This window comes from Panthera pardus, unplaced genomic scaffold (genome assembly GCF_024362965.1).
Source record: "Panthera pardus isolate Hobbes unplaced genomic scaffold, ASM2436296v1 HiC_scaffold_12, whole genome shotgun sequence".
In the NCBI taxonomy this organism is placed as follows: Eukaryota; Metazoa; Chordata; class Mammalia; order Carnivora; family Felidae; genus Panthera; species Panthera pardus.
The window spans coordinates 99591015-99609072 of NW_026526677.1; the positions used below are offsets into that span (position 1 = coordinate 99591015).

Genomic DNA, 18058 nt, shown 5'->3' on the forward strand with positions numbered 1-18058 from the left:
GAGGGCGTGTGCGCGTGCGTGTGCGTTCCTGGTGGTGTTGGAGCTGGGGAGGGGCCTGGCAGACGGTACGGGGGTGTGGCCCCAGCAGCGGGAGACCTGGGTACCGGGCTGAAGGCACCCTGCCTCCCTGCGGGCCCCTCTCTGGGCCTGGGCCCCTCGGCTGAGAGTAAGGGCCTGGGTCAGAGGATTCCATTTGCTCATCCCCTTCCAGTAGTTCTCCTCTAGAGGCCGAGGTGGAAACAGCTGGGGCAGGGAGTGAGTGTGTGAGGCACTGCGTGGGATAAGGGCAGAGACTCTGAGCCTCGAGGGAACACAGAGGCCCACGGTGCCCCATCCCCTCTCATGGCACTAGGGGGAGGCAGATACCCAGATTCCCTGCACAGAGCCTTGTGGACGGAGGGGTCTGTGGGGCCGTGGAGACTACCCGGCGGTGGGAAGGCAGCTGGATGGCTGACCCCGGAGGCCAGGCAGAAGAAGGGGAGGCAGGCTCCTGCCCTTCCCGAACCGCCCTCTCCGGGGAGTAGAGCGCCGACGTTCTGGGCCACCTGTCCACCCTCCCTGGAGTTCGGCACCGAGCCCCTTCCGCAGATGAGGCAGGATGTCTCCAGACCCTGGGGTCTCTGGACAAATTCCTGATGTCACCTCTCCCCAAATTTGAGGTAATTCCTGACAGTTTAGGAAGACCGACTCTCTTCTAGATCTGATATTTTCCCTCCTCTCAAACCATGCAGTGAAAACGCTATCAAGCAGGCATCGTGCCATGGGAGAGGCCCCGGAAGTGGGGCAGAACAGACGTGGGTTCGAAGCTTGGGTCTGTCACTGACTAGCTGGGCAGCCCCGGGCAAACCCCTTCGTGTCTCTGAACCTCAGCTTCCTCTTCTGTAAAACGGGGACTATAGTACTCAACTCATTAGAGGTCAAATGAGATCATGTATACAAACATGTCATAAAATGCTACAAAAACACAATGTGGATGTTAACTGAGTGGTGAAGCAATGTCAACCAAGGCTTTCATTGACTTGGGGACTGCATACTGTTTCGGTCGCTCGTTCAGCAAGATATTGAAGTATTTGAATATCAAGTGATGTGCCGGGCACTGTGTTAGGGGTTTTGACAAGCTTAAGTGGAAATTCTTTATGAAACGACAGAACATAAACCCGTGAAAGATTCTTCCAGTCTAGCGTTTCCCAGATGCCAGCCCCTAGTCTCACGCTAAGCTGCTTACATACAAATTACCTGGGAAATGTAGAATGTAGATCCCTGGTTCTGCAGCCTGGGATTTCTCTGTCTCCTTTGCCCCGCCTGTGCGTGCACGTGTGCGTGCACGCGTGTGCAGTCGTGTGGTTGAGTTTGGGAGCCACTGATCTAGTTCACTGAACAGTGGAATCTGAGCCTCACAGAGGGAGGATGCACTCGGAGGTCGGCAGATCACACGTCAAAGGCTTTGGGAGCACCCATACCTTTTACGCTTTCCACAGGGGCAAGGACGGTCATTCTCAGGTCTCCGCATAGAGGTTTGGTTTCTGAGGATGTGCCTCCGCAGAGTGCCCGGAATATGGGATCAGAAGGCCAAGCTCTGTCATTTTAGTGGCTGCTCCCCTCTAGCAAGTCACTCGCTTCTTGAAGCCCCAATTTCCTCATCTGTCAAATGGGGCTATTGAGGCCTGTCTCATTGCGGGGTTTTCCTGCGAGCATGCTTTGAAGGTGGTAAGGCTCCACTTTTTAACTCTGGGAAGAGCCAGACCCAGATTGACTTTAAAAAAAAAAAATTTTTTTTTAACGTTTATTCATCTTTCAGAGACAGAGAGAGAGACAGAGCATGAGCGGGGAAGGGACAGAGAGAGGGAGACAGAGGGTCTGAAGCAGGCTCCAGGCCCCGAGCTGTCAGCACAGGGCCCGACGCGGGGCTCGAACCCACAAACTGCGAGATCGTGACCTGAGCCGAAGTCGGATGCTCAACTGCCTGAGCCACCCAGGCACCCCAGATTGACTTTTATAAGGAGAAATCTCACAGACTAAACTTCCTTCCACTTCCCCCAAGTCCAACTGGATCTAATGTGGAAAGATAATCCCCTCCAGGGAGTGGCCCCCTGCCCACCTGGCCGCGTCCTGCCGGTCTTTGGGTGACACCTGCTGGCCATGGCAGGTACTGCATCCTCCCCTACCCAAACAAATCTACAGCGAACACTTGACCATCTCTTTGGACATTCACAGCCACACACACACACAGTGAGGTAGGTCAGTGTTATGCTCCCATTTTACAAACGAGGAAAGCGAGACATGGTTCTCCCAGTTCATGAGTGGATCTCTGACTGTGGACTGAATCCAGGTGGTTCAGCCACATCTCCTCCACACCCCTCGCTCTTAGCCTGGGCAGGATGGGGAATCATTCCCTCCTAGGCAGAGGAGGGCACCTTACATCATCTTGAAATAGGAACTGAGATGAGAGGAGCGGCCAGGGTTGGGGGCTGGGTCTAGGCTGGTCAAGAGAGACTTAGGTTTGTGCCACACTAGGCAGGAGACCAGCACATCCGGCTGTTTTCCACCCCCGCGGGAGCTAGACTGAGGGCAGGGGCTTCGGCTGCAGCAAGATAGTCCGAGGAGCCCCAGAGAGGCCATTTGGCCAGGTCGTGAGGTGAGGGCTTTGGGACAGGCTGCCCAGTGAGCCGAATGCCTCTGTACCCAGGGGGCACAAATTCAGCTGTTTTAGGCAGTGGCTAGCCTGACGTCCAGTGCGTGTGTATGTGTGGGGGGAGGGGGCCATACCTGGCCACAGCTCCTTCTCAGCCAGGACACGTAAAGTGTGGTGACTGAGAATGAGGGTTCAGCCTCATTTTTTTAGAGATGCACACTGAAAGATCTACGGGTGTAATTATATAACGCATGCAATTTGCTTCAAAAAAATCCCTGGTGATGGGAAGTGGTGGGGGGCGGGAATATGGGAATAAAAAGGAAACAAGATTGGACACAAGTCAACAATTGTGGCCGTTAGAAGACGAGCACGTGGCAATTCGTTATACTCTTCTCTCTACTTCGGATGTGACATTTTCCTATATTAAAACCCTTTACAGAAAACGTGACAGCCGGAACACTACCAACCACCTCCAAGGGCGATAAAGCAGGATGAAGGCTCTGAAATCAGCCTGTCCAGCTCAAGGCTTGGGCATCTGATGTTTACTAGCTGGGTGCGTTGGACAAGTTACTTAATTTCTCTATGCCTCAGTTTCATTACCTGTAAAAGGGGGATGATAATAATTCTGGTCTTAGAGGATTGTTTCGAGGTTTAACTGATATTATGCATCTATAGTACTTAGAATAGTGCGGGACCCACAGCAAGTGTTCAGTTATAACAATCATTATTATCAGGAGTGCGTGACTCTAGTTATAATTTGCCAAAAGGAAAAAAGCTACCCTGGCTGATTCAGACAAGCAATTGACCAATCCGTTCAGCTCCAAGGTTCTACCCAGGGCGTCTGGAATGACACAGCGCTCGCCCCCTTGTTCTGGGTGTCTCAGATGAGTGGGCACACATCACAGAGCCAGGTTCTCTGGAAACCCCTTCTCCCAATGCCCGATGGCTGCTGTGTCCTTTTCCTTCCAGCTCGGCCTATCCAGGGTCTTCCTGTCATGCAAGCCCACCTCCTGCTTTGGTTTTCTCTGAGCTTAAGGAGCTGTCTTTACAGATTCATCAAATCTCAGCCCTAGATGGGGCATGAAGGGTCATCCAGCCCAGGGACGCTTGGGTGGCTCAGTTGGTAAGGTGTCAGACGCTTGGTTTCAGCTTGGGTCATGATCTTGCAGTTGATGGGATCGATCACCTGCCTCGGGGACAGCACAGAGCCTGCTTGGGATCCTCTCCCTCCCTCTCTCTCTGCCCCTCCCCAAGTCATTCCCCCCCACCTCAAAAAAAAAAAAAAAAAAGTCATCCAGCCCAGTCTGTGTGACCTGGGCCATGAGGACCACAGTAGACGGAGTATGGGCCCGGAAGTCAGGAGACCAGCAGCTAAGCCCTGCCCTAACACTCAGGCCAAGTGACAGGGGATGTCCTCCATCCACCTGGCCACCACGTCCTCCTTTGTGACACAAGGTGCTTGTGGCAAATGGTCTCCAGCCCCCTTCCCACTCCGATCTTTTGACTCGGCATGTGGGCCTCCCTTTGCTGCTCTCTGTACGTCTTCCCCACGGGGGTGCGAGCTCCCCCGAGGCAACACGTTCCATGTTGGGATTTCTAGGAACGCTGGGCGCTGCCTGCATGGAAGCTGGGAACTGACTCGCTGAAAGAATAAATACACTGACAAGATGCGGGAAGCGGCCAGCGACAGGACAGAGTTTTTAGACCAGGAGGTGCGGGAAACAGATCCCCAGATACCTCGCACTGTGTCCGCCACGTGGAGGTTCGCCACGCCCGTTAGCGTTTCCAAGGTTCTGGGCACCTGCTTACCTTCGGTCGTTCCAGTGTTTCCCAAACCTATCTGATCGTAACTCCGTTCTTGCGTATAACCTATTTCCTTCCCGTGACACGCTCGAGGAACGTGGCGTTCGATCTGTTTGCCTTTTCAGCTGGTTTTGTTCAATGTCAAGTCAAGCCTGGTAAAGATACTAAGTGGGGCGCCTGGGTGGCTCAGTCGGTTGAGCGGCCGACTTCGGCCCAGGTCATGATCTCGCGGTCCGTGAGTCCGAGCCCCGCGTCAGGCTCTGTGCTGACAGCTCGGAGCCTGGAGCCTGATTCGGATTCTGTGCCTCCCTCTCTCTCTGCCCCTCCCCCACTCATGCTCTGTCTCTCTCTGTCTCAGAAATAAATGAACATTAAAAAAAATTCTTGGGGCGCCTGGGTGGCTCAGTCGGTTAAGCGTCCAACTTCGGCCCAGGTCATGATCTCGCGGTCCGTGAGTCCGAGCCCCGCGTCAGGCTCTGTGCTGACAGCTCGGAGCCTGGAGCCTGTTTCAGATTCTGTGTCTCCCTCTCTCTGACCCTTCCCCATTCATGCTCTGTCTCTCTCTGTCTCAAAAATAAAAACTTAAAAAAATTTTTTTTTTAAAAAAGATACTAAGCTCTTGGCGCCATCGCGGCCTGAAATTGGGACCTCTGGTTCCTCAGTCCCGTGTTCTCAACTGAGGTCTGTCGCCCTCCCTGGGGCCGTGAGGATTTCAGAGGCACGGACAGCCTTAACCCGTGAGTATGTATAAGTGGCAGCGTCTGACCCACAAGGTATCACATCCACCCACCATTCAACAAATGTGTCTAATCGTGCTCACCTCCCCCGCCCCCCAGACAATCCACATCAGGGTCACGGGGCTGAGGGGAGCGTCTCGGCAGTAATTCATGGAAAGAGGCCCCGCTTTGAGCATATCGGCCAAGAAGGCCGTCCAAGCCTTGGTCAACAGTACGAGAAGTTTAGAGACCTCTCGAGGGGGTGATAGTGCCTGTCCTCGGGGCTGCTCACGTCTGGAGGGTTGGGTCCATTCTGGTTCTAAGGGAGCTGGAGTCAAAGTGACATATGTGTAAAAAGGGAGACCGGGAGAGTGACGGGTCTGGAAATTAGCTCAGAAGAGAGGAGGTTGACGAAACTGGACTCTTCAGCCTGGCGGAAGGAAGGCTTTGGGGGAGGCCACCGTAGCTGTTCTCAAATATCTGAAAAGCTGTCGTCGGGCAGAGACCGGGCACATCCTGAGCGCGACGGCAGACTGCGTTCGATAAAGAAAAGAGTGCGTACGTGATCACGAGTAGTAAAGTTAGAGTGGACTTCTGTTTGGGCAGGGAGCCCCTCGTCCCTGGAGGCATTCAAGCAGGGACTGTATTAGCACCTGTCCGGTGGTGTAGGAGAGCCTGTGGGTGTGATGGGCCGATACAGCCCGCTGTCCCCACACAGCGTCCTTGTCTACCCTTGCTGTCCCAAACAGCCTTTCGCCCACTGCCGCAGCACCCTGGCTCCGTCACTTTGACCTCTGGCAGGTGGATTGCCTGTTCAGAGTGACTGGAGGGGCTCGCTGGGGTGTTCCCCGGCTCTCGGGCTGTGAGGGGCATCTCAGCCCTCCATGCATATGGCCCCCGTCACAGTGACAGGAGGGGTGTTGCCCACAGAGGGGGTGTAGAGACCACTTGGGCAGCACTGTCTTCTATCCCCAGGATCCTCCTCTTTGTGGACCGACAGGTCGGGCCCGTTGTGAGATGGCCAGACTTCTCAGGAAGAGGACTTGTCATCAAGTTGAGGTCACTGCCACGGGCCCAGCCTGGACTTCCCCTTCACCGTGAAGGACAGTCCCCTGGGGGAGCTGTGGCATTTCTGAGTAACTTCTGTGTGCATAGCACTGTACAAACTCATAAATTACACACTGTCTCTGAAGCAAAGGATTGTGGGACGAGCCCTGGGCCAGAATCCAGAAAATCTGGTTCTAGACCCAGCTCAGCACCACGTTGTGGCCTGAGGAGTGTTCCTGGGATGGGTTCAGGTTTTGCTGGACCCAAAACTTACACACCCCTTGGAGGGACTTCTTTAAGGAAAACAGTACAAGGTTATTATCATAATATTAGGCACAAATGCACGGAGTTCCTTAGAATGATAAAAAGGAAAGTGCAACAAATTACAGATCTTGAAAAAATTCACAAATACCACAAACATCACAAAATCTGAACAGTGTTTGTGTCCACTGCCTGACACACCTCTATAATGCTTTTTTTTTTTTTTTAAATTGTTACAATGTTGCACAGACTGGCTTCTGGCTCCACGCAAACACTTTGACCCTTTCTCTCCACGATGCACGCACGCACGTACCTCTCGGGCAGGCCCCTTAGCGGGTGGGCATATTGTGATACAACTGGGGCCTTGCCATTCTGCGGGACACAGCCCCGCGAGCAGGTGCGGTATTCACGGAGTAGGAGTATTCATGAAAGCCACTCTCCACACCGGGATGGCTACACCCTCCTGCCTGTGCAGTCCAGAGATGTATCTCACCAATCCCAAGTCAGATGGGGCTCTCTCTCACTCACATCCCCCGAATGCACATCAGACCCATCCAGAGTGGAAAAGAGGAGCGATCGTAACGGATCACGCTTAAAACTGTTCTCCCAGAGTACCGACGGTGGCTGACCGTGTGAGCACGTGACCCGGGCCCTATAGGACCCAGAAGCTTGGGCTGTGTTAGCTCCGCGGTATATCCGCCTCTGGGACACCACAAACCTCCCTGGGCTTCAGTTTCTTCCTCTGTATATCGAGCAAAAACAGTTCCGGGCCCACCTGTCTATTTGTTGGCGAGGATCTGAAATGAATACGCACTGAAGCCTTTGGATCCTGAAGGCCGTGCTCAATGACTAGGACAATGAAGCCGACGGTGACGCTGGCTGAGACCAGCATTCGGGTCAGAACTCCCGCAGGCTCTTCTACCCTGCCAAGTGCTCACCTTCCAGGCCACAAGCTCCAGGTCGAGAATTACGAAGCTTAAGGCTTTGATTCCGGTTAAGGGACACGCCTCTCTGGAAGGCATGACCCATGACGTTGTAATCAGGTCTTTGAAACTCTGTGAGGATGAGCTCGTCCAGTTGTCGATCAACATTTACCAAGTGCGCCGGGTGTGAGCAGGCACCGGGCTAGGCTCGGCAGGTGCAAATCCAAAGGGAATGTGTCCCGAAGAGGACACAAGTCAGACACGTGCATGGATAGCCACAGCACGGGACGAAGAAATGAGAGCCACAGGCCGTGCTGACACGGCCAAGCCGAGCTAGGCAAGCCGAGCTAGGAGGAGGGCTGGCTGGGGCTGGGGCTGGTCCTGGAGAGCTGCCGTGTCTGGCCAGGCCTCGCGGCCGGAGAGGGCTCACACAGGTGGAGAAGGGGCACTGTGTATTTGAGAAGGAAGGAGTGGAGAACAGCACGACCCCCCCCCCCCCACCCCCAGACAGAAACATGACCGTGAGCTTCAGCTCAACAAAATTTGGACTTCAGGGAACCTCTGTGGGTTGGCTTCTCGGCCCATCTGGGAGTTGTGAGCTGAGAGAGAACAGCCAGAGGGGGGCCATGGGTACTGGGGGAGCTCCGGCCTTGCTGGGGGCTACTGCAGCCCCTGACCAACCGTCCCGAGACAGTGGCGTGGAAAAGAGCAGTGAGACCCCAGAGATCCCATCCGTGGGGGAGAAAGCCTCTGGGATTTAAGCCTGGAACCATGATGTTTCAATCCAACGCGTTGAGAGCGTAAAGTGGTACCTACCACATACCTAGACATCCCCCTAGACAAGCATATAGAAACGCGGTTTAAGGAAAGCCTGGGTTATTTAAGGATATATGCTACCTTTTTATGTAGGCATCACTACTTATGAATTGCAGTCATTCATCTCAAAAAAATGGAAATATTTTAGATGTACATGCATGCATTTGAAGCGAAACTATTTATTTGTGTGTGTGTGTGTGTGTGTGTTTGCTTCTGAGTATCTATGTATGAAAATTTGTATCTCTTTGTTTCTTTGCGTGTATGTTTGTGGATACGCACCCACCTCCCTACATAGAACAGGACTGGGACATTACATATCTGTGCTCACCTCACCTCTGGTGTTAGGAAGGGATCTTCTTCATGATTCTTGCTCAACTCATTTGGTGAGGAAACTGAGCCCAAAAAGGCAAAGTGACTTGTCCGACCAAGATCACACAGATGGCTAGGGTGGCCTAGAGGAGATTAGAACCCAGGATTTCTGATTCACAGTCCAGGACTCTTTCTATAACATGAAAATCAATTACAAAAAAAAAAACAAAAAAGGAAATCCTTATTTGTTTTCTTCCCTTCCAGTCAATGAGTTAGTGCGAAGAAGGTCAATCCTGAATTAGCTATATAACCCCAAATGTTAAGTTTTCAACATTGATCTGGCTCAGTATCAGTTTCTTTTTATAAAAACCCTATCTATACTGAAGTTGTTAAAGAATTGCTGAGCACATATGAAGGCTTTGCGAAAATAATTATATGCCTTTGTTTTTGAAGGAAAGTATCCAAAATATAGAAGCTGTTGTTTGAATTCAACAATAAAAGCATGTGTTTCTTCTCCTGATGGCTCTAGTCCTAGCAAGGCAAAATAATACCCCCCAAATATCCATGATTAACCTGAATTGGAGAGGGCTCTCGGTGCCTTCATATAGCTGCTTCAGCTAGAATTGGTAACACACACACACACACACACACACACACACACACACACACCCCAACCACGTTATCACCCAGCATCCTGATGTAACAGAATATTGAAATTAATCACTGTTTTTAAATGAATCCCACACATTTGAGGCTTTGGTAAAAATAAATAAATAAATAAATAAATAAATAAATAAATAAATAAATAAATAAATAAAATAAAGGCATCTGCATAGGAGCCAACGCAGAAATTTTGGACTACACTCAAATTGCATTTGGGCACAGGTGTGCTGTCAAGTGTTTACACTTACCTGTACACATGAATGTTTGCCTGGGCAACTGTGTTTGTTCTCACTTTGGTGTGCAAGTATTTGTGTGTGGGTGTGAGGGCTTCCATTTAATCGGGGACTGAGAAGGAATTGTCCCTTTCAACAAAATAAAAAAAAAAATAGCTCCTCCCGAATGAGCAATGGAGTTCAAGTGCACGTGGGGGAACCGAGCCGCCCCCTCTCTGGCCCTGAGACTCACTTCTTCCTTGGGGTTCACTTGCTAGGATCCTTGATGACTCTGTCAAGCTAGTTCCCGACACAACTCCAGTTGAGAGGGGACTTCTGAACACATCTGAGCCAGATTGTCATTTTCCACAGATACTTTCCTAGATGCTAAGGAGGGACAAAACAGCTAGAAAATGGAAAACACAAAAAGCCTGAAAGTGGGAGAGACCACTTTCGGGTCCTTCCCTTGCTGGCGGTTTCCCCACACGCTTCCAGTCCTGAATGCACCTTCCTTCCGTGTTTCTGTGACCTCTGGCTTTGTCAAAGCACGGAGTATGGGGTGTTATCCCAGCATCTCCCCGGTAAAGCGATTCTCTCTCCCACCCCTGAGCAAAGCCAGTAGCATCAGTGACATGTGTACCTGTGTCGACGACGTGTTGGCCCCTGGGCTTGTCTTATTTGATCCTTATGCCAGCTCCCCGAGGTAGAGGCTGGGGCGGTCCCCACTTTACAGGTGAGGGAACCGTGGCTTGGCGCACATAAATTCCCCCAGGGTGCACGGCCCGTGAGTGGCAGAGTGAGGCTGGGAACTCAGCTCTGACTCCAAAGCCACGCACTTAACCGTGACATGCTGAAGCCTCCTTGCCCGGAGCATCGCCAGGTCGGCCCTCCCCACCTGCCCACCCCCTCTTCCCACACACGTGCCTCCTGTTCACGGAATAGCCAGACTGTAGTTACTGACACAGTGAACGACCTCATCCTGCAGGTAACACTCGGACCTCTATACACAGCGCTGTGATCCCTTAAGGGCCGGCAGGTGTAACCTACATAGACGAGACATCCAGGTTCCAGGACGTACTTCAGGTAAATGGAGAAGGGAGGAGCCTCTTCTCTCCTTTCAGCATATGGGACCCAAGCAGCTGTACACAACCCCGCTGAGGGCCTGTCCCCTGCCAGCAGGCAACAGCCCCTTTCATCCTGTCTGATGGAGCAGGTTATTTTAGGCATGGCCCGACCAGGTGCTCTGGGTCAATAGGCTTAGTTTGAAATAACTGGGTTCCTCTCAGCGACTGTCTCCTTTAGAAGGGAAGGGACATGACGGGAGAATGAGCCCAGCAGGCTGGGGGCGGTGAGGGAGGGGAGCTAAGCCAGAAGTGTGACGACATCTGGGCTCTGTCACTGCCGGCATGACCTCAGGCGGCTCCGTGTCTTCCCCCACTCTGGGCCTCAGTTGTCTCTTCTGAAAGCAGAGGGTTGGGCTGGGTCCTCTGGAACACCTGTTGCAGTCTACCCCGCGTCTCCGTTCTCCGCCTGTTTCTAGAGGATGAAACCCTCTAGTGAAAAAGCATCCGCTTCAGAGAGGTGACCTAGCATCGTAAGGCTGAGCACCAGGGAAGGCAGCGCAGGGCAGAGCGGGGAGCTCTGCTCCCGAGTCACGAGACCCAGGTTCCGGTCTCATTTGTGAGGCAAACCGGGGGACCTTGAACAAGCTAAGCTTCAGCGTTCTCCCCCCGTTTTCAAAGAGGGTGATAAAGCATCAAAGTGCTTGTGAGGATTACACAGAGTAAGTGCAGGTGAGAGTCCTTTACACCCTTAAAGCACACGCTACAGAAAAAGTCAGTGCACCTGGCACTTCCTTAAAAAGTTAAAAACGCAATGACCGTATGAGCCAGGCATTCCACCCCCAGGTGTAGGCCCGGCTGAGTCGAAAGCAGGGTCTCCAAGAGGTATTTGTACGCCCGTGTTCAGTGCAGCATGACTCCCAGTAGCCGGAAGGTGGAAACGATCCAAGTGCCCCCTGACAAATAAGCAGATAAACAAAACGTGGTCAGTGCATGCCGTGGAATAGTATTCAGCCAAGAAAAGGAGAGAGATGCACCTGCTAAAACAGGGATGAGCCTCGAAGACATAACGCTAAGTGAAATCCGTCGGACGCAAAAGGACGAATACTGTAGGATTCCACTTCCACGAGGCCAAGTGAGAGAGACGGAAAATTAGTGATGCGCAGGGGATGGGGGGCAGGGGAGGATGGGGAGTTATTGTTTAGTGGATACACAGTTTCTGTTTGGATGATGGAGAAGTTCTGGAAACGGATAGCGGTGTTGGTCGTACAACATCGTGAATGTACCTGATGCCACTGTACGCTTAAAAATGCTTAGAATGGTAAATTTGCTTATGCAGATTTTAACATATCAAAAAAGTAAATGCACGCTTTCAAACTTTTAGCTAAAATGTCTAGAGATATCTTGGCAAAACCCGGGAATGAGGAGACCTACTTCTTCGGTCTGAACTTAGGCAAGACATTTCGGGGAAGTACATTTTCTTCCTCTGTCCAATGGAGCTAACCGCAGCCCCTCTATCTCCCTCGCCCCTCCACATCCCCCTCTGCCTGCACACCTCAGAGAAACGGGTCGAAGCGCGCCAAGCCGAGCAGCCAGAGCGGGTCGAGGCGGCCTCCCTTATGCTTCCTGAGAGGCGGTCCAGTCCTGTCTCGCATCCCATTCTCAGGGCTACCGTGGCCCCCTTCTCCGGGTCCTGCGTGGGCCCTTATTCTGCAATCACCAACACAAGGAGGGCTTCCTAACCACAGCAGCCTTGTCACACAGCAGACCTGACTCGGCCCTGCCTTTGTCCCCAGCGCCAAAGCCGGTGCCTGGCGCACAGCAGGTCCTCCACATTCATTTTGGAACTGAGATGCCCTCACTCAAGCCCCATGGAATCCCATGCCAACTCTAGGCAGATTGGTATAAGGAAGAAACCAATTTCTGCTTGCTGAGAAAGCTATGCGGGTGGGGTAGGTGAAGATAAAGGAGGAAGATACACGAGGTAGAACAGACATTAAACTATTTATTGCAAATAATTGTGCCAAGTGCTGAAGACAATTGGGAAGTCGCGCTGGGAGGGGGGGGTGGGGGGGGGTTGGCTGGGCTCAGACCCGGCTCCCCAGGGGCCAGGCTTGCAGACCTAGAGGTTGGAAGGGCACGCAGCTTTGAGCTTTGAGGTGGGGAGTAGCCCCGGGGGATGCCAAAGGATCTTAGTCTGGATTTAATTCAGAGCATCCATGGGTAAACTGAGTCCGCAAGAGGCAGGCAGCATTCGCCCCAGGTGCCGGGCCGGGAGACACAGGGCCTCCTTGGCCCGAGCATGGCGGGCCCTTGGCGCACGTAGGACACATGTCACCCTCCGAGCCGGCGGGCGGCGGGGACCCCTGGCTTCTCGGACGGCGAACCCGGGCCGGGGGCCGGCTGGTCCCGGCCCCCGCCCCCGTCCTCGGGCTTGCGGGGCCGGGGGCCGGCTGGGCCCCGGGCTCGCGCGGCGCTCACCACCCGGGGTGCCGCGGGGGGGCGGGGAGAGCGGCCGCCTAGCCCAGCCCCGCGGATGACAGGAGCCAGGGAGCCGAGGAGGGAGGAGCCGCCGCCGCCGAGCGCTGGGCTCAGGAGCAGAAAGAGCGGGGCGCGGAGTGCGGGCGGCTGGGAGCGCGCTGAGCGGGGGAGAGGCGCTGCCGCACGGCCGGCCACAGGACCACCTCCCCGGAGAATAGGGCCTCTTTATGGCATGTGGCTGGTAACTTTCCTCCTGCTCCTGGACTCTTTACACAAAGGTGAGACCCGCGCGGGCGCCAGGGCGGCGGAGGCGGCGGAGCCGGGGTGCGCGCGGGTGGCGGCGAGGCGGGGCGCCCGGCGGGCTCCAGGTGCCCGGGGGCGGGGGGCCGACCTCGGTGCCCGGTCCGGGGTGGGGCGCAGCGGGGGCGGGGCCGGCACTCGGAGAGAGGTCAGGGGAGAGGGTGCCCTCGACCGCGCCGCCGGCCGCCCGCGCCTGCCGTTTTGGGGCGCGCCCGGAGGGGTGGTGGGGGACGAGCCCCTCGTCTCCCCGCGCCCTGCCGGGCCGCGGTTTCTGCCCGGGACCCCTCCCCCAGCCCCTCGCCCGCCTCCTGCGGCTTGGTGGCGCCGGGACCCCGGGGTGCCCTCCGAGCGGAGGGGTCCTCAGGCCGTGACTGTTGGTTGGCCCGGGAGTCCTCGCTTCTTCGGGCCTCGGACTCCGCGGCTCACTCCTCCTCTGCCGCCCTGCGCCCCTCCGCCGCCCCGGACCCCCAGCGCCGCACCGCAGGGCGCTGATCCGCGCCCGGGCCCGATGCAGGGCGGGGAGAGCTAGGGGTGCCGACAGCCGGGGTCTCTCGGATGGCAAGTTTGTTCTCCAGACCCAAAGGTCGCCTTCCCCCAGCCCCACCTCACCCCCCCCCCCCTCCCCGCCCCCGGCACTAGCCGCGGCTTCGCTGCGCCGCCTGAGCCACCTCGGGCAGCGCGCCCCAAGGTGCGAGACTCTCCGCTTCCGCGCCGGGTCAGCCGGACACGGGGACAGTCTTCAGTTTGGGGGGGGGGGCGTGTCGCTTTCCCCGGAGAGAAGGCGTTGCTAGGGGTGGGTCCAGGTGTCCGGCTTGTCCAGACCTGCCGCTCGGGCGCCGCGCACCTGATCCTCGAGGTAGCCGGGACTGGGGGTGGGGGTGGGGAGGGGGCAGACATTCCTGACCGGAGGCACCTGGGCACTGAGTCGGGACCGGGCTGTCGCCGGCGTTAGGGCTTCCAGGCTATGGCAGAGGACGTGCCCCCGGGCGCGCAGATGGCGGGAGATGAGGCGGCCGAACTCCGCGCCCTTGCGCAGCGAAGCACACACGCTCGTACCAGCTCGGCTTTACCTGTTCAGCCCTCTAACTTTTCTCCTCCGCGCCCTGGGGGCGGCTTCTCCCCCCTTTGCCCCGCCGGGGGCCCCCGCCGAGCCGCAGCTCTTGACCCCTAGGCGATGGGGGAAGGGCAGTCCAGCAGGGGGTTGGCGCTCCGGGAGGGGTCTAGTTTTTTCCCCCGTGCGGATGCCCCAGGGTCTGGAGTCTGCAACCTGCCGGAGCTGACGGCAGTATCTCGTGGCTTGGGGGTGGGGGTGGGGGGGCGGCGGCGCGGGGAGCAGGGTGACCCTTGTTTTATCTGTAAAGCCCGGTCAAGGCCAGAATGAAGGCCCAGGTACTGCTGGGGTTTGCCTAGAGATCGGGGTGCGGGCGAGAGGTGGCCTCTGAATCGTGGACAAAGTAGTTGAGTTTCTCAGACCCAGCGGGGGCCCACTGGGTGACACGCCAAGCCAAGGCTGGTCTAGGTTGGTTAACCCCTTGTCCCCCGCTCAGCACCCTCTCCTCCCACTTTTGCGGAGCAAGAAGCCAGTCTCCTGCGCCAACCCCCCCTAACCCCCTCCCCACACCCCACTCTCCTTCTCCCCAGGCTCTTCCTGCCTCCCTCCGCCCCCGCAGGCTGGCTCGGCTCGCAGCTTTAATTACATTAATATTAAAAATACATAAGGTGAGGAGCGGCAGCTTTCTCTCTCTCGCTAGTTCTCTCTCCACCCCCCACCCCCTTTCCATTTTGTCAGGCGAGAAAGCACAGGCCCAAGGTTCTGCCACACTCTTGCCCAGCTTTGTCCCCGCAGGGCGACCTCACTCCTTCCAGAGGACTCCGTTCCCCAGCAGTGGATGTCCCTCAGCAAATACCTGAAGGGCCCCGTCCTCCCCCTCCCAGAAGCCGGGCATTAATAAATGAAGCCTGAGCTATTTGATAGGGAGGAAAGCAGATGGGGGCTGGGGGGAGGTGGAGAAAGGCCCAGAAGGGACAGGACAGCCTGAGGGGCAAAACCCTTTCCAACTTGAGAAGGAAGTTGCCACTGGCCTTGGGCCTAGGGGGAGGCTGGAGGTGCCAGGTGAGGCGGGACCTCAGCGGCCTTTCGGTCTGCACGGCCCTGGCGGCCCTGCCGTTCAGAGGCTCCAGCATCTGTGTCGGGCACCAGGGCGCCTCGCCAGACAGGCCTTTCTTTCCCTTCGTGCCTTAATTGGGTCTTAGGTGCCAGGCTGGTCCCCAGGGCCTGTTGTGCTTGGGGTGGCGTGGTGGCGGGGGCCGACAGAGGCGGCTGGGGGAAGATGTGTCGCCGTGAGAGCAGGGAAGATGGGGTTGGGTGTATTTTCTCTCTCGTTGCCAGTCACCCCCACGGCACCAAGGAAATGTAAATGTGAACGTTTGAGCCTGTTGCAGAAAACAATATCCTCTTGCAATAATTTGTACGTCCATCTGTGAGGAGCGGGAGGAGGCAGAGAGAGAGCGGAGAAGAAAACAAAATGGGATGGAGCGTCCTCTGGATGGAATTAAGCAGTTATTGAATGTGTTTTAAGCTTCTGTTACTTCCATTCCTCTCGAAATACCTTTTTTTTGATGCCTGAGCTCAGGCCGATTCCCCAGAACTGAACTGGGAAGGTGTTTTAATAATCGATTATCGAGTCTCCAATAACTGCCTTATTATTGCCCAAACAAATCCGGATTTGGGCAGCCAGATGAACCCCAGTGAGGCTCTCTCCGTTGTTACATCCAGCGGGCCAGCATCTGTGTTGGCTGCATTTGCATTTTTACTGTGTAGAAAAACAAGCTTCCCCGGCACTAAAATTCCTGTTTTCTAAAAGCCAAAATAATGGGTTGCATTGATTTTTTTTTTTTTCCATTTCCCACCCCAACCTCTCGGATGGGGACTCATGGTTCTTCTCTCTTGAGAAGACTGAATTAAAAGGCTTCGTCAAGCCATTAAGAAAATCTCTAACACTCTGTTCGGTGTCTAATTAGAAGGGGGGTGGGGTGCGCTGGGGGAATGTGTTTTGAAAATCTTGAAATGGCAGACACAACTTAGGAGCAGGTGAGGGACTGGCGAGCACTGGGAGGGGGTAGGTGGGCGTAGAGGCCCCCGTCGCTAGAATAACGTGGCGGAGAACCGAATTGCCATCATGCCCGGTGAAGCTTTCAGATGCTTCGTATTTCTGGCCATCAAAGTCAGCTGCCTTTAATATATTTCTGCAGCAGAATGGGGAGCTCAATTAGAAACAAAAAGCAAGTAAGCAGTTGACCCAAAGGCAGTGCTTAAGTTGAGCAGATCCCAGGAGACTGGCTGGAGAGGCTTGTTTTTCTTAGACTGAGGAACGGGGAGGAGGTGGGCAAGCCAACGGGCGTTTGGCCCAACCGTGCTTTGCTAAACAAGCAAGCCCCCAAGCAGGCAGGCTGGGAGCCCCCAGATACCGGGCAGGAGTCTGCCGAGAGCATCTCTTGGGTTGTTGGCCTTTGACGGGGGCGGTGTGGACCTCTGGCCCCATTTACCTTCTCCATGTCTTCAGGAACCCCATCCTTGTCACTTGCTTGGTCCCCCGCTCAGCCTGGTGAAGGTGGATTTTATTTGTGGTTGAATTGAAGGGAGGGTGACTATTCAGAGCGCCTTTTTTTTTTTTTTTTTTTTTTCCAGGGATAGAGCTACCAGGCTGAGAGAATCTTTCCTCCCGTGTGATCTTGGAAGAAGTGTTTCTTGGAGAGACTTTTGAAGTAGTCTAGGGGAAGAGCCCCCCAAGTTCCCAAAGTGCTTTCTCAGCCCCTACCCCAGTAGGTCTAACCAGGACCCAGGTGCCTGAACAGGGTGAGCCACAGGCAACAGAGATGACAGGGTGCCAGGAACCCAAGGGCAGGCCCTAGATTTGCATATGATTTGCATGCAGATTTGCATGCTGACCTAGCCCGGCCTAGAGCCTCGCCCTCTCTGTGTGAGTAGCCTCTTGATCTCAGCCTCAGCAGCAGCTGGTCACTTTTTCCTTGCGTGGCATGGGTGTGGGGCAGGAGTGTGAAGAAGGACCATTGCTTCTGGCAGTGCTCCTCTCTTGCCTCTGAGTTCGAGGCCCACAGGGGCTCGAACTGCTATCGGGGTAAGATGAGTGCTGGTGGGCAGGGACACCTAAGGCAGGCCAAACTTGGGGTGTGGGTTGTCCCTCTCGGGCTGCAGGAAGGAGAGCATGAGGAGAGGGGGCCACACCTGCTGTGGAAATCCAGGGTCAACACCAGACTTCCGGTGAGCGCACCCTCAGAATGCAGGAAGCCGGGTGCTGAGGGCTGTGGGCAGAAGCGAGAGAAGCGGTGTGGATGGGAAGAGGTATGATGGGAAGCAGAAGGCTCTTTCACCCTCCTGGTTTGTCCACTTCCAGCTCGGGATGGGGCCGTGGTCTCTGCGAGATTAGGGGAAATGCCCCGGGGCTGCTTATTCTGACCCTGGGAAGGCAGGTGCGGGGTCACGGAGGGAAGGAGGTGGCCAGAGCTGGGAGGAACACTTGAGAAGCAAGCATTTAGGGCAGCCGGAGTGTTCCTTCCCAGGGAGCCAGCTGGGATGTCTGCAGTGGGAATGTGGCTTCGGGAATGGTTTCGTCTGCATTTCCGGGGCAGGAGCAAATCCTGGCCAGGCAGGTGCAGCTCGAAGGCCTCCCAGAGTTGTTTTTTTCTGCCTCTCTAATGATCCTGGAGGGCCCTGGTTCACCTGGAGCCCACAGAGCTTTCTGAAGGAGGTGGTGTGGAGCCCTAAGGCATTGGGTGGAGCCTGGGGGAGGGCTGGAGGTAGAGAGGGGGAGGG

The 18058-nt window shown here is 55.3% G+C and overlaps 1 protein-coding gene across 2 annotated transcripts in view; it reads left to right on the top strand.

Annotated features, from left to right (window-relative positions):
• Positions 1-13010: 13010 nt before the first annotated feature.
• DSCAML1 (DS cell adhesion molecule like 1) overlaps positions 13011-18058 on the top strand; it is a 348919-nt gene continuing 343871 nt past the window's right edge. Inside the window, exon 1 of one of the 2 annotated variants that reach the window (XM_053900430.1) lies at positions 13011-13202. In XM_053900430.1, the coding sequence (XP_053756405.1) occupies positions 13157-13202 (46 nt within the window). In that variant the 5' untranslated portion in view covers positions 13011-13156. The remainder of the gene's footprint in view (positions 13203-18058) is intronic. The other variant, XM_053900429.1, reaches the window with a different exon arrangement.